Genomic DNA, 13862 nt, shown 5'->3' with positions numbered 1-13862 from the left:
GGGCATCTGAAGTTTCGGTCCTTCCTCAGAGTCGACCTTGTATAAAGAAGTATGAGACGTCGGGTTATAAGGAAAATTGACTACGAAAGTAATGAAATTTTATGTAACTGAGGCTTCCGAAGTCAAACAATTTTCAATAACAAGGACCAATTCGTGTACGGAAGTCTCGGAATTCACAGAACAGTATTTCATAAATGCCATATTTCGGGAATCAGTTGTTTCCTTTGAGTTTTTGCAAGGAAAGAGAGGACGGTACAGGAAGGAATGAAGCCGAGTAGACAAGGTAGGAAGGAAGCAACAGAAGAATGGAGAGATAAGAGAGGAGGGAGAAATGTCTTAACAATTGCGGGGACCATTTGGGACATTTTTGGTTTAAAGCTCAAAAATTATGCAGTTCTAGTAACCTGTTCTCTTCAACACGGGGCACTGGATTGCTAAATAATTGTTGGAAATTGAATAGTTAGGCTTGAATAGTTAATTCTACTGATTAATTCTTCAGAGGAGTCTATGCAATATGCGCCGTGGCGTTTCCTTTTGGAAATAAAAAAAGATAGTTTTCAATCCCAACTTCAGGGGTTTTGAAAAACACTAAGCAACCTTGTTATGTACAAAGTATGGCATAAGCTATTCTATGTAAGAAAATATGGAAGAAAAGGTACTACCACAATGCTGATTACCTCCACCCTTTCTTAAATTCTTAACCCACCCATTTTATATAAACTTTAAAAATATCTTTATTTATCCCGCCTACCACCCTCCCTTATTTGTGATTCCCCCGAAACTCTTCGTAGATAGATATAAACAAATAAAATTAGTTAGTGATAATAATTGGAAGCTATGAGAGCGAAGCTCATAGCGTCATCAGTTGTAAACAAATTTTGCAATTGTGATTACTGGGGTTACCACCAGACCGTATAAAAGGCGGTACTAATCGCTCTGGCGAATTCAGACCCCATTTAGTGTTCAGTTAGTTCAGAATAACTGAACAGTCTCCCGTCGTCCAAGTGCGCCGGGAATAGTTGTGTTGATCAAAAGGACTTAGAGGGTTTGAGTCTACCCAAAGCGGTTTTAAAGCTTCCCTTTCCAATTCTTTTAAAAAAAATAATCGTCCAAAAATGAAGGTTATACCAGAGGTAAGTTTTCGACTCCTGTGAAAATTTTGTTTGGGAAACTCGAAAAAAATGTGGATATTTTTTTAAGAATTCGGTCTAATGCTGGTCTTTTGTGTTTTTGTGTCGGTTTAGGGTGCAGTTGGTATGATTGATCCATCTGAGCTTCTTCGTCCGGAGCCAGATTTTGCTGAGAAACCGATATCCAAATTTCGGGACTATAGTATCGACGAAACGGACCCATTGAAGGAGCGTGTGAGGAGAACGTATCGTTTGATGCATAAAAATCAAACTGTGGATTTCGTTAAAAGTGAGTGTTTGCTGGTGTTATTTGTCGGGATTTTGTGGACCTTTAGAGCCATATTTGGTTTTTGGTCCTGTCTCCCTGGGAAGCATACGGGATTTGTTTATTTGCGCTATGACCACTGTGAAATGTTTAGTCTGTGTAACTCGAAAAAATATATAAATATTTATACGATTTTGAAAAATAGTTGGTCACGGAAAAGGACGATGTTAAAATGTTTTTGTGCTGATTAACAACTGGTGTCGTGTGGTGTAGGAAAAGGAAGGAAGGGATAGGTTCAAAATTTGTTTTTGCCCAATAAGGGCTAACCGGGTCGAGGGCGGAAAAACCTGGACCCGGGGTGAAAATCATGCGACCTCATTCGAAAGAGAATAAATGATTTAATTTTGCCAAAATTTCTCTTCTCCGGCCTCTCCAGAGAACTGTTCCCCCTCCCTTGACAGCTCTAAGGGCTAGGGTCGTGTGGTGTAGGAAAAGGAAGGAAGGGATAGGTTCAAAATTTGTTTTTGCCCAATAAGGGCTAACCGGGTCGAGGGCGGAAAAACCTGGATCCGGGGTGAAAATCATGCGACCTCATTCGAAAGAGAATAAATGATTTAATTTTGCCAAAATTTCTCTTCTCCGGCCTCTCCAGAGAACTGTTCCCCCTCCCTTGACAGCTCTAAGGGCTAGGGTTCTAGGAAATGCGAAGAAGCGAAGGTTTAAATCAATTTCTGGTCGAATAATCTTTATTGAGTTAGGGAAGGGATAGGAAGAGAAGGTTCAAAACATTTTCCGCCGAACAAGGGTTGGTGATTTTGACAAGGGAGAGAAAAGAGAGGTTAGACCATTTTTCTGCTGAGTGAAGGGAGAAAATTTAAAGAAGCGGAAATTTAAAATACCTTTCAGTCGAATAAGGGCCAGTGATATGAAGGAAGGAGGGAATACGAAGATTTAGGTAGTTTTTTGGACGAATGAGGGCTGTAAAATTAAGAAAGAGAGAGAAAAGAGCGCATGAGAACGCTTTTTCGCCGAAGGAAGGAACTGGTAACTTAGAGAGGAAGGGGAGTCAAAATATTTTTCCACCGGTGTAAATTTCGAAAATCGGTAGACTTAGTGGTTTCAAATATTTTTTGCTGAATAATTTTGGATTGCTCAGTGAAGAAAAAGAAAGAGGTGGTGAGTTTTCCTTTTTCCTAATTTTGAAAGAGAGGGATGAGTCAAATTCCAAAAATTTTCCCTGACGAATAAGGTCACATAGGCTATATGACGTAAAATCTCTATAACCCTTGTTCAAACCAATAGCAAAATCAGAGGAGTGACGAAAGTCGTAAACTGTCTAGAAATTTTAAGCTTTGTATTTATTGATCATCATGACCTTCTCTAAGCCAATATCTGATTTTACGAAAAGATTAAAATTCTTATCTATAAAATGAACTCGTAAATAAAAACAAATTATATTACGACTAAAATGGAATATTTTCACCCTTGATAGAATCTAATCTTATCATGGATTATTCAATTTCTGTTTGGAATTTCTGAATCGTGACTTTCTCAGTTCAATCTTTACTTCGCCCCTTAATGATTATTCAGGGATCAATTTGAGATGAATAAAGTCGATGGCTTTCATGGTGTTTTTTCGTTCCTTTTTTTCTAGGCTCTGAAGTTCGGGTCATCCAGTGTGTTATTGATATGTGTCCGCCATAAACACTTTTATGGCATTTAGCGCTCTTACCACACAATTAACGATTTCTTGTGATGTTTTCCCACACTCCAGGTTGATCTTAGGGGCCATCATATGGTAGTATCTCTTCAAAACACCACTCCTACGTAAAGCACTCAAAAAACACTCTCTGTTGACGCTGTCAAAAACTTCACTAAAGTCAATGCAAGCATGTGAAACAGGGATCTGAACTCCATATAATGCTCGGAAAGGTATTAATGTGGTCGGTACAGGAGGTACCACTGCGGAAGCCAGCCTACTTTCTCCTCCTAGCAGATCGAATCTTTAGGAGATCCTCAGAACCGTTAACGATAATTTTGAGTTCGATCGGTTTTTAACCTCAATTGATTGCCCAATAATTTTGTTCTTCAGGAATCACCGAACAAAACAACATTAAGTCAATAGGAGTTGAGGTTGATCCTATATCCTCGGCACATTTCTAGCTAATCAATAGTGTGTGGATGAATAGATATAGGACTGAGGAATTACACGCTATCGCCAGAGGGATACCTTTGTACCCGATAAGTCGTTGGTAATGCCGAGTTACGGAGGACTCGATTGGAACCTGACCAGTGATCTAATCTGGTAGCACGGGAGCTGCGATAACAATCTGGAAACAGACTTTCTCGAAAGTCCCCTTCCACCTCGTTTGTTTGCAGTTGGCCCTATTGTGGCAGTGGTTGGTACCCAAAGTCGTAGGGAAGGACTTCCGCTTCCTTTTTGGTCCCAAAGATGGCAGAAGGATTATATAGAATTCGCTTCCACTGGCGTGAATAAGGAATTGTGCACTTGACCTATTATTATTATTTTGTTAAGGGAAAGTCGCACCGCGTCCTTGAAGAACTATTGTGCCCCTTTTACTGGTTATAGTGTACCTGTTGATCATAGTATCACAAGCAGGCCTGTAACCGTTAGGAACTTTAGTATGTTCCCCACTTCCAGAAGTTTCAGCTTTGCATCTGGTATTAAGTGTTCTCCCAGATGTATCGACCTACTTTGCACAAGTGCTGGACACTGTCCCAGGACGTGCATAGAGGTTTCGTCCTCCTCCTCACAGAACCTGCAGGCAGTGTCCGTAGATATCCCTAGCTTCCCTAGGTGGTAGTTCAGCCGACAATGACCAGTGAGAATTCCCACTATGATTCGGAGGTTCTTTTTGGTGAGGTTTAAGCAATCCTTTGTGCGCATGGGTTCGTATCCCCCAATAAGCACCCTGGACTGCTCCATCCCTGGTAGGCCCGCCCAATATAGTTCCCTCAACCGTTTTTCTTCGTTTCTTAGATTCATAGCCATGAAACCGTTTCCGATTCCACAGAAGGGTTCTGGCCCGTATAAAGGCATCCCTGCTCCCTTCTTGGCTAGTTCATCCGCTGCCTCATTGCCTTCCCGCCCAGCATGGCCTGGAACCCAAAGATTCCAGACCTTGTTGGACGAGCCGAGTGTATTCAGTCTCTCAAGGCATTCCCATACCAGTTTAGAGTTCACCTGGTTGGACCTAAGTGCCTTGATCGCTGCTTGGCTATCGGTGAGAATAGCTATGTTCTGCCCCCTGTAGTTCCTTTGCAGATTAAAGGAGGCACATTTGTCTATGGCGTAAATTTCCGCCTGGAATATGCTAGTGTACCTGCCCATTGGCTCAAAGTACATTTTCCTTGGACCAATGACACCGGCACCCGCTCCCTCTGCTGTGAGGGATCCGTCAGTGTACCAAGTAATCAGTTGCTGGTTTAAGCCGTATGTCGCAGCCACGCTTTCCCAGTTTGTCTTGTTACTCCAACGTGTTTCAAACTTCTTATCGAAGTGAAACCTCGTTGTCATGTTGTCCCTCGGTATCAGTAATTCGGGATACCGCCTAGAAAGGATGTCAATCTTCCTTCGATTTAGGCAGCTCCCCGCCTCACTCATGCTACCGGCCATCCTGAATATTGATCTCCTTGCCTGCATCTGTATGTGCAGATGGAGAGGGGTTAATCCCAGAAGGACCTCCAGGGATGCCGTTGGGCATGTCCTCATTGCCCCACTGGTACACACGCAAGCCAGCCTTTGGAGCTTATGTAATTCCCTGGCTTGTGTGCTGAGTTGGGTTCTTTCTGCCCAGATTACCGCTCCATAGGTAATCATTGGTCTTACTATTGCAGTATATATCCAAAGTAGTATCTTCGGGCTACACCCCCATTTTTTTCCTGCTATGGATCTGCAAGTCATCAGAGCCCTCGTGGCTTTCCGACAAGTGTTTCCGACATGTGTCTTCCAGAGTAATTTTTGGTCTAGCGTGATTCCCAAGTATTTGACCTCTGTTTCTCGTTTCACCTCCATATCATGTAATGTTATGGCTTTCAGGTGCACTTGACCTAAACCAGTACTTTCACCTTATGATGGAAGAGCGCTGATGGGCGCCCCCTTTCCTATTGTTGGGCTCTTAAATGGGCCATGAAGTCAGGTCATTCTAGCCATGACCTAAACCCCTTACCTTAGAGTTAGTAGTCCATTTAACAGCGTTTTGCTCCCTAGCTGACCAACTCATCCGCTGTCTCACTGCCTTCTAATTCAATATGGCCTAGCAGCATATGTAATTTATCAAGTCATTCTCATACCAGTCTAGAGTTCCCCTTGTTGGACCTGAGTGTCATACCAGAGCCTCCTTTCAGTTAAATAACTATCGACAATTGCGGCCAGATAGGCGGGAATACCAACCTTCGCTAGAGATTTCCGAATTAGATTCCAATTGGCCGATTGAATGCATTTTTCATATCCAGGGTTACTACCACGCAATATTTGCTGGTACCACCCTTTCCGTGGATTGTACCTTCGGCCAAGCCAGTAACCAATTTGATGGCATCAATGGTTGATCTGGCTTTACGGAACCCATACTGCCGATCTGAAAGGCCGCCTTGGCTCTCAACTACCGGGAGTAATCTATTATAGATTACCCGCTCTAACATCTTCCCCACCGTGTCCAAAAGACATATGGGTCGGTATGACGATGGTTCACCTGGAGGTTTACCAGGCTTAGGCAGAAGCACCAACTTCTGCCGCTTCCATACCGCTGGAAATATTCCCTCGGACATGCACGCTTCGAACAACTCAGCGAACATGTCCGGCCTGGATTTCACGGCAAGTTTAAGGGCCTTATTCGGTACTCCGTCCAGACCCGGTGCTTTATTGTCTCCTATTCTGCCGCAGATTTCCAGCAGTTCGTCTCTGGTGACTGGAGGAATTGCCGTCACATTCAGAGGTGGTTGGAATGTGTCGGTGCTCTCCTCTCGCTGGGGGAATAACCCCTGGATGATTTTCAGCAAGAGGGTGGGGCATGTGATCTGCGGAGAGGAACGGCCTCTGAATCGTCCCATCACGATTCTATAAGCACTCCCCCACGGGTTTATGTCCGCTTCTGAGCAGAGCTCCTTAAAGCATTTCCTCTTGCTTTGCTGGATGGCGAGCTTGAGGGTTTTGCGGGCTGCTTTATAGGCGCACTCTTTCTGCCCCTGATCGACTCTACCTACCGCCCTCTCAGCCGCTCTTCTGGCTCGGTGGCAGGCTGATCGAAGGCCGGTCAGTTCATGATTCCACCAGTAGTTTGATCTTCTACTGGCCAATGAGCACCTCCTAGGCATGGACGTCACATGCTTTGGCGATGCATTGAGCTAGATGGACGGCTCTTTCCGTAGAGGCGCCTGCCTTATCAGGTTGATCTAACCACACCTCTACGAAGGTCTGCTCATCTAAAGATTTTGCAGACCAGCCTGAAATCTTTTTCAGCTTCGGGCAAGCTAGCTCTTTGCCCTGTGGCTCGACACATGTCTCAAAGAAGATTGCCTGGTGATCGCTGTGGGTGTAGCGTTCACTGACGCACCAGGACATACCACGTGCTAGCGCAGGGCTGACAAAGGTTAGGTCTACAACCGAGCCTGACCCCCCTTTCTGAAAGGTATTTACAGCACCCTCGTTAGCCAAGCCCATGCCCATTATGACTACCTGGTTATCAGTTAGGTTCGCAATGTTCTATCTAGTTCTATCTACTGATTGTTTCGCATGAGTATAACTCAGCATCCTCTAGATGCTTTGTGATCACAACCAGTACTATGTCATCGGTGTAATTCACCACCGTAGAGACAACATATAGAGGTTTGCAGCAATACCAACTTTTGCCGTTTCCACGCTGCAGGAAATGTACCCTCAGACATGTGTGTTTCGGACAATTCAGCATACATGTCCGGTCCGGATTTCAAGAAGATTTTAAGGGCCCCATTCAGTAAACTTTCAAGCGCGGGGTTTTTGTTGTCGTCTGTTCTCCTGAACGTCTCCAGCGGCCCTTTTCTGACTACTACGGGAATTACCCTTCACATTCGGAGATCTCTGTAAGGTATCAGCATTCCTTTCCTGCTAGGGGAATAGCCCCTGGATGATTTTCAAGAAGATGATAGGGCTCTGATTTGTAGGAACGGATGAATGAATACTTTTAGGTTGTCGCGGCGCAATTCTATAGGTGCTCCCCTACGGGTTTACGTCCGCCTCCCAACAGTTCCTTGAATCTTTCCCTCTGGTTTCGTTGTACAGCACTGGATAGGTGCCTCTGAGCCATTCGTCTGGCTTGGTGGCAAGCTGATCGAAGGCTGGGAAGTGCGCAAACTCTAAGCAGGGACACGTCATATGCATTGGGTCACATGAAAAACTCTTTCAGTGAAGACACCTGCTTCAGAGGGTTGGTCAAACCATACTTTTATGGAAGTCCACTCATCCAATGCTTTTGCAGTCTGATAGTCTTGTCGGCTCTGAGTAAGCTGTTTTCCTGCCGTGTGGATCTTCCCATTGTTCGTAAATGAATGTATGTGAAAATGAAGAGGTATCAATCTCGCAAGGTGCTCCAAGGATACCCAGTGATGCACACACAAGTCAGCTTTGAAGTTTATTTAACTTTCTAACTCTTGAAACGAGTTTGGATCTCTCCGCGAAGATTCAGGAAAGGAAGCTCAGTAGAATAATCGGCGTGCGGATGCTCTCCACGAGGAAGAAGATTCAGGAAAGGTAGCTGAGTAGAATAATTGACACGGGGAAGCTCTTCAGGAGGAAGAAGAATCGGGCGAATTTGCATTCTGGATGCATCTTTGATGATGTCATTTTAGTCAGTGTCCTGGTATCAACGGAGGACTTATCATTGAAGGTTACGCTAAGATGTTTAGAAGAGCTCAGATAGATTAAAGGCTAGCCACCAATAAAGTAGGTAAAAGGAGCGCAGGAGCGCATCGAGTGACAACTGTTGATTCAGTGTCATCTAATTTACGGAGCACCAGTGCACCAAAGTATCTTAAATAGATTAGAACGAGGAAGAGCCTGTTGTTGACGAGGCTGACGAAAGTTTGAAAATGAGAGAGTGTCCGGAATGAAGCCCTGTCGTCCTTTGGAGAAAAGGGAATAGAGACAGCGTATGAAACCACTGACAAAGCATAGGAGGGTCTACTAGGAAATTGGGAGCCGATAATGTAATAATCAACAGCGAAACGTTGAGTAATGCAAATTTTTAACTTTTATCAAATAAAGGGCCTTGGAAACGTCAATGCAAACGACCCGCACGTTTTGTCGAGAATTGATACATTAGGTCAAAAAGTTGGTGAAGCCAAGTTTACAGAAAATCGGGGCTTCAAAATATTTGGGTTAGATTGAGGGAGAAAAAGTCCAAGTGGGAACGGGACAAAGGGAAAGAGCTTAAGGTCATCAGTCCATAGCAACTGCAGAGAGGTGAAAAAAGACGGAAAATTATTGTTGGAAACATAAAAATGATAGGATACGGAAGGGGAAGATAGAGTTCAGAATAGTCCTCCTGACGGAGGTTATTGTTTTTGCAGTTCCTTCGGAAATGTTGCTGAGGATGCGAGAACCGATATTATGCTTCTGATCACAATTCTGATGCGATCTTAGGTACGCATGTGTGGTTTTGTGATTGAGGTAGTGCTTTAAGCCTACTCACACACATTATCCCTGCTATCGTAAAAGGCGACTTGAAAGGCTAGAAATTTATGAGGTATCCCTGGTATCTGTCCTATCTAACTTGAGCGAAGATTTGAGCTATATCAGCGGGACATTCTGGGCTTGAGCGGAGTTAGGTCAAAGGATTCTGGATGGCACTTTGATCCATCCTCCGGCAGTTGTATTTTTCTAGTAAACTTAGTGGTAGGTGACATGAAGGGTAGTAATGGTGCTTAGAAATTGTGGTGCGGGAATCCATTAATACAAAATTTTGGCGACACCCCCGTATGTCTTGGTTAAGTGCATCACAATGGTACAGTACTTCGCACTAACGGTCAGTTCCGATATAGAGCAAATCGACGCTTTCTATGAGCAACCGCATGCAATACAGGCTGGTACTGACTCATCATTAGTGAAGCATGTGATGCGGAAACATGCGTGTTACTGTAATATTTGGAGTGGAAGATTTGTGGATTCCTACAACTTTCACTGCCTCATCATTGAGGGTACATTGTGCGTGCCTCAGGCATGAAAAGGCCAGACCTGGGTAGTATAACAAAAAAAAGGCACTGACATCGGCTTTAAAGGGACTTTACCTTGCCCAAATATCTCTGGAAAACCAACGACTCTCTCTGGGACTACGTGTCGCAGAGCAAGGGAGAAAGAAAGTTCAGGGGGCCCAGAATCGGGGAAACTGTCAGCAGTAGTGCATAGATGTAGTTGAAATTCGATGCAAACATAGAGGTTCATGTCGATTCAGTACACAATAAAACATCGTTCCTGACGATGCATACAAAATATTCTTCTCGAAACTGTCATCTCTTTGGCTAATATGCAACCTTTCGGATCAAATCGGATCTGAAGCTCATCCACGCAGTCTATTCTAGTATTGATTTTTTTCTATTTGAACTTCAAAGGGGTCTGCACTTCAGTTTCCTTATCGTCACATTATGTGATAAGCCTACAGCAGAGGTATAGCACAAAGGCGAACACAAACATCCATGACGAACCAAGATTCAAACCCGGGGTAATGAGATCAAGGGACAACGGCTCAATTGAACCATCACACTATCATGTTTAATAACGCCCAATCCGGCAGCTTAGTATCTGAAAGGATGACTTTTAAAAATAAATTAAAACGCCAAGAACATTTCCTTGACATACTCTAGTCTCATGTGAAGTGGGGATGAGGACGAAGAATTTTTTTGTTTTCTCAAGAGAAGTATTTTTATGAATTGAGGTCTTTCGTTAATAAGAATTTCTTGGCAGGTCTCCCCAAAATGTTGACCAATGTTCAGAGACAGTTCTTGGTTCCTGCACTGGGAGCTACATTCAAAAGTGCTATCCTAATCCCTTCTTTTTATTGATGGGGATGACTGACAGAAGCTCGCTGTTGCCCAATAAAAAAGTATTTTGACGTCCCTACAGCGTAGTGTCATATGCCGAGTCAACTTCTTGCGCCGTTTGTAGAACGGGCTTGCCGAAATCTACATTGCACAAGGGAGGCCAAATTACAGAGCAATATTGAGGTAAAATTGAATGAGGAACGTAGGATAAAACCTGAGTTTTTGGAAGGACGATTGACAAAGCGCTTGCCGAAGCGCATTGCACAAGGGGGACCAAATTACAGCACTATTGCCGCTATTGCTCCTGCTTGCAGGACGCTTCTGACGGGGGAGTCAAAAAATGCTTAGGAGGGTTGAATTGAGGTTAGATTGGATGAGAGGCGTAGGATAAAACCTGAGATTATGGAAGGACGATTCACGCTGTCGACGAGGCGGTAACTGAAACAAAGCGTGTCACCAAAAGTTCCACCTAGGTCTTGAAAGCAGCTCAAGACTGATAGAGACTGCGCATTGTGAGAAGGAGGAAAATGATGTTGGGAAGGATTTAAGCGAGTAACACATCGAGTGGATTTGCAGGCAATTATTGTCAGAAGTTAGGTTGCAAGGAAGCACAGCTTGTTGAAAAAGTAATAGAGGTACATAAATTAAGGTCGTGTACGTAAAATGAGCATGATAAGGTGAGGTAAGGCGGAAGGTCATTAAGAAAAGTAGGAATGGGGAAAGCCTAGTATAGAGCTCTGAGGAACTTATTTGTAGTCCTAGTAAAACTTGAAGGTTTCACTAAGAATCGCCAAAGCTGACGTAAGGTTATTTTCAGCAATCATGCGAATTCGTGCAATGGAATTTAATCAAGTTTTTTTCGACTTTTTTGTCAGATGGAAAAATTCTATTCATGAACCATGATCACAACTTGACCAATTAGTTAAGTGATAAGAAAGCGGCTTACGTTGTATATTTTTTTCGTAGCACAAAAGTCACATTCATCAGTAATAAATCTCTCCCTCTCAAGGCCCTATATACCTTTACCCAGATATAATCATTTCCGTTTTACAAAGCGAGCCGACTTTGGAATCATCAGAGGTCAAAAAGGTCCTTTCAGTAATAAGTCTTTCTGCTATTTTTGTAGCCATATCTGCAGTGAGACTCGTGACAACGGACGACTTAACGCTGAGATCCAATAGACGGTGAAGGCCTAAGTGTTGACAAATGAGTTGACGGCTGAGACAGCGTTCCTTACAAAACGATCAATTCTTGATCATTACAATGGGCTCTTATCAGTTGGTAATTTCACTGAGCACATTAGCGTCTTCTTTATCATTTTCTATATTTTCTACTGACCTTTGTTTCTTTTTTTATTCTTGCACGAGACTCAGCATTTAAAAGCTAATTACAACTCGAGCGGAACATATCATTACTAATTAGGTTGGCTAATTTGTCTTGTCAGTCTGCTTATCAGGCCCATTGAAAAAATGCAGAATCTACTGGGAGAGTTGAGTAAAATTGTGCCAATCACGATGATAGGCAGATAGGCTTCTGGATGGGAAAAATAGATTTTTTGCTTCATTTCCAGGGTCTTTCTATATTTATCTCTGACCCCGAAAATTCGCACTATCTATCAAATGTAGTATAAAATTATTACAAAGTCTATCATCAAAAAGGTTCGCCGAATTAGTAAAAATGACGATACTAATCAAATATTTACTTTTTTGTTCCACAGAACGACGAGAACATTGGCTCAAATTCAACCACTTCAAAGCGACAATTCGTGAAGCCCTTGAAAAGCTCAATGACCTAGTTGACGAATCCGATCCAGATTTGGACTTGCCAAACATCATTCATGCCTTCCAAGCAGCCGAGCGGGCACGTGAAGAATTCCCAGAACTGGATTGGCTGCACCTGACTGCGCTGATCCACGATCTTGGGAAAGTTATGGCTTTCTACGATGAACCACAATGGGCTGTTGTGGGTGACACTTTTGTAGTTGGCTGTCAATGGGCCGACAGTATTGTATATAGGGACGAAAGCTTCGAAGGAAACCCCGATGGAGATGATACCAGATATAATACCGAATATGGAATGTATAAACCCAACTGTGGATTGAAGAATGTGATGCTGTCATGGGGACATGATGAGTACATGTATCACGTGCTGAAACATAATAAGTCCACGCTTCCAGGACATGCACTGAATATTATACGATTCCACTCGTTCTACCCTTGGCACACGGGTGGTGACTATGAACACCTTTGTTCAGCAGAAGATGTGGAGAACAAGAAATGGGTGTTGACTTTCAAGTAAGTTTCATTCATAGTTTTTTTATTTAAAGGGAACCATAGGAGCTACCTAACATTCAAACCCTAGTCCTTTCTTATTCAGGGACTATAAACTCTCCCAGACTAATGAACCCTTTTTTCAAAAATATTCTTTTTTTCCATTTCAGCCGATATGATTTGTACACAAAATGTGAAACCATCCCAGATATCGAAGCATTGTGGCCATACTACCAGACCCTCATTGATAAATACTGTCCCGGTGTCCTCGAGTGGTAACCTTCAACCTAACGCAACTTACTTATATGACTATTCCAAAGAAGGAAGATTTTATAGTATGTAGGCCAAATAAGTCGTTGTTATTGTCCTTATTTTAAAGTTATGGATGTATTATTTAGTGAACGTTACTTACCTAGTTATTTTTTTATTGTTATGAGGGGAGACCATGTTATTTTTAAATATTTGTACATAGTTTAGTAGTTCAATTTAAGACTGTTGTGTAGTTCATATGTTATGAGTGCATAAAGTAAGAAATTGACATATAGGTCTTTTTAATCTCTGGTGCTTCCTCCTGCTTAATTTTCTAAATATTCTAAATAACCGCAGATGATTATCATTTCTAAACGAGGTGAAGAGTCATACGCCGACATTCTCAGGAGAGTGAAGGCAGACCTCGAACTCACTATCTTGGAAGACTATGTCAGCCACATTAGACGGTTCTATGCTGGAGGTTAAAAAATCCAAGGATGTAACCGCGGACAAATTCTTGAACCAAATCGGAATGTCATTAGGACAAGAAGCCGACATAAGGGCTAGCAGGCACCATAATCTGCAAAGATGTAGATGAAATCACAACGAAGGAGGAGGTTCGCGAAGCGTTGGAGAAGCAGTACAATCTTACCGGACTACAAGAGTCAGCGGTGAAAACGCTGAGGAAAGCCTACAGAGGAACACAAACCGCCATCATCAACCTACCAGTAGAGAACACACTCAAACTGTTAACAGCAAGGACAATGAGAATAGGCTAGGTTATGTGTCGTCTTAGGGAACAGGTGGCATTAAAGCGGTGCTTAAAATGCCTTGGCTTCGGTCACATTGCGAAGGCATGCACTAGTCCAAACGACAGTGGAAGGCCATGTCAACAAGGACTGCGGAGCTGACCCAAAT

At 43.1% G+C, this 13862-nt stretch overlaps 1 protein-coding gene across 1 annotated transcript; it reads left to right on the top strand.

The window, feature by feature from the left end:
* Nucleotides 1–928: 928 nt before the first annotated feature.
* On the top strand, nucleotides 929–13235 carry LOC119655508 (inositol oxygenase). Its single transcript, XM_038061413.1, has 4 exons — nucleotides 929–1133; nucleotides 1245–1419; nucleotides 12143–12719; nucleotides 12866–13235. The coding sequence occupies exons 1-4, from the start codon at nucleotides 1116–1118 to the stop codon at nucleotides 12972–12974; spliced, it is 879 nt and encodes a 292-aa protein (XP_037917341.1). The 5' UTR covers nucleotides 929–1115; the 3' UTR covers nucleotides 12975–13235.
* Nucleotides 13236–13862: the final 627 nt, after the last annotated feature.

The sequence above is a fragment of the Hermetia illucens genome, chromosome 4 (genome assembly GCF_905115235.1).
Source record: "Hermetia illucens chromosome 4, iHerIll2.2.curated.20191125, whole genome shotgun sequence".
Classification (NCBI taxonomy): Eukaryota; Metazoa; Arthropoda; class Insecta; order Diptera; family Stratiomyidae; genus Hermetia; species Hermetia illucens.
The sequence above is the reverse complement of the archived record's forward strand: the minus strand, read 5'-3'. Positions and strand labels throughout refer to the sequence as shown.

Bases quoted from the DNA above. Each gene is read 5' to 3' on its own strand.
- LOC119655508 (XM_038061413.1), top strand. The intron at 1,420-12,142 runs GTGAGTGTTTGC...TTTGTTCCACAG, and splicing joins AACTGTGGATTTCGTTAAAA to AACGACGAGAACATTGGCTC. The intron at 12,720-12,865 runs GTAAGTTTCATT...TTTCCATTTCAG, and splicing joins AAATGGGTGTTGACTTTCAA to CCGATATGATTTGTACACAA.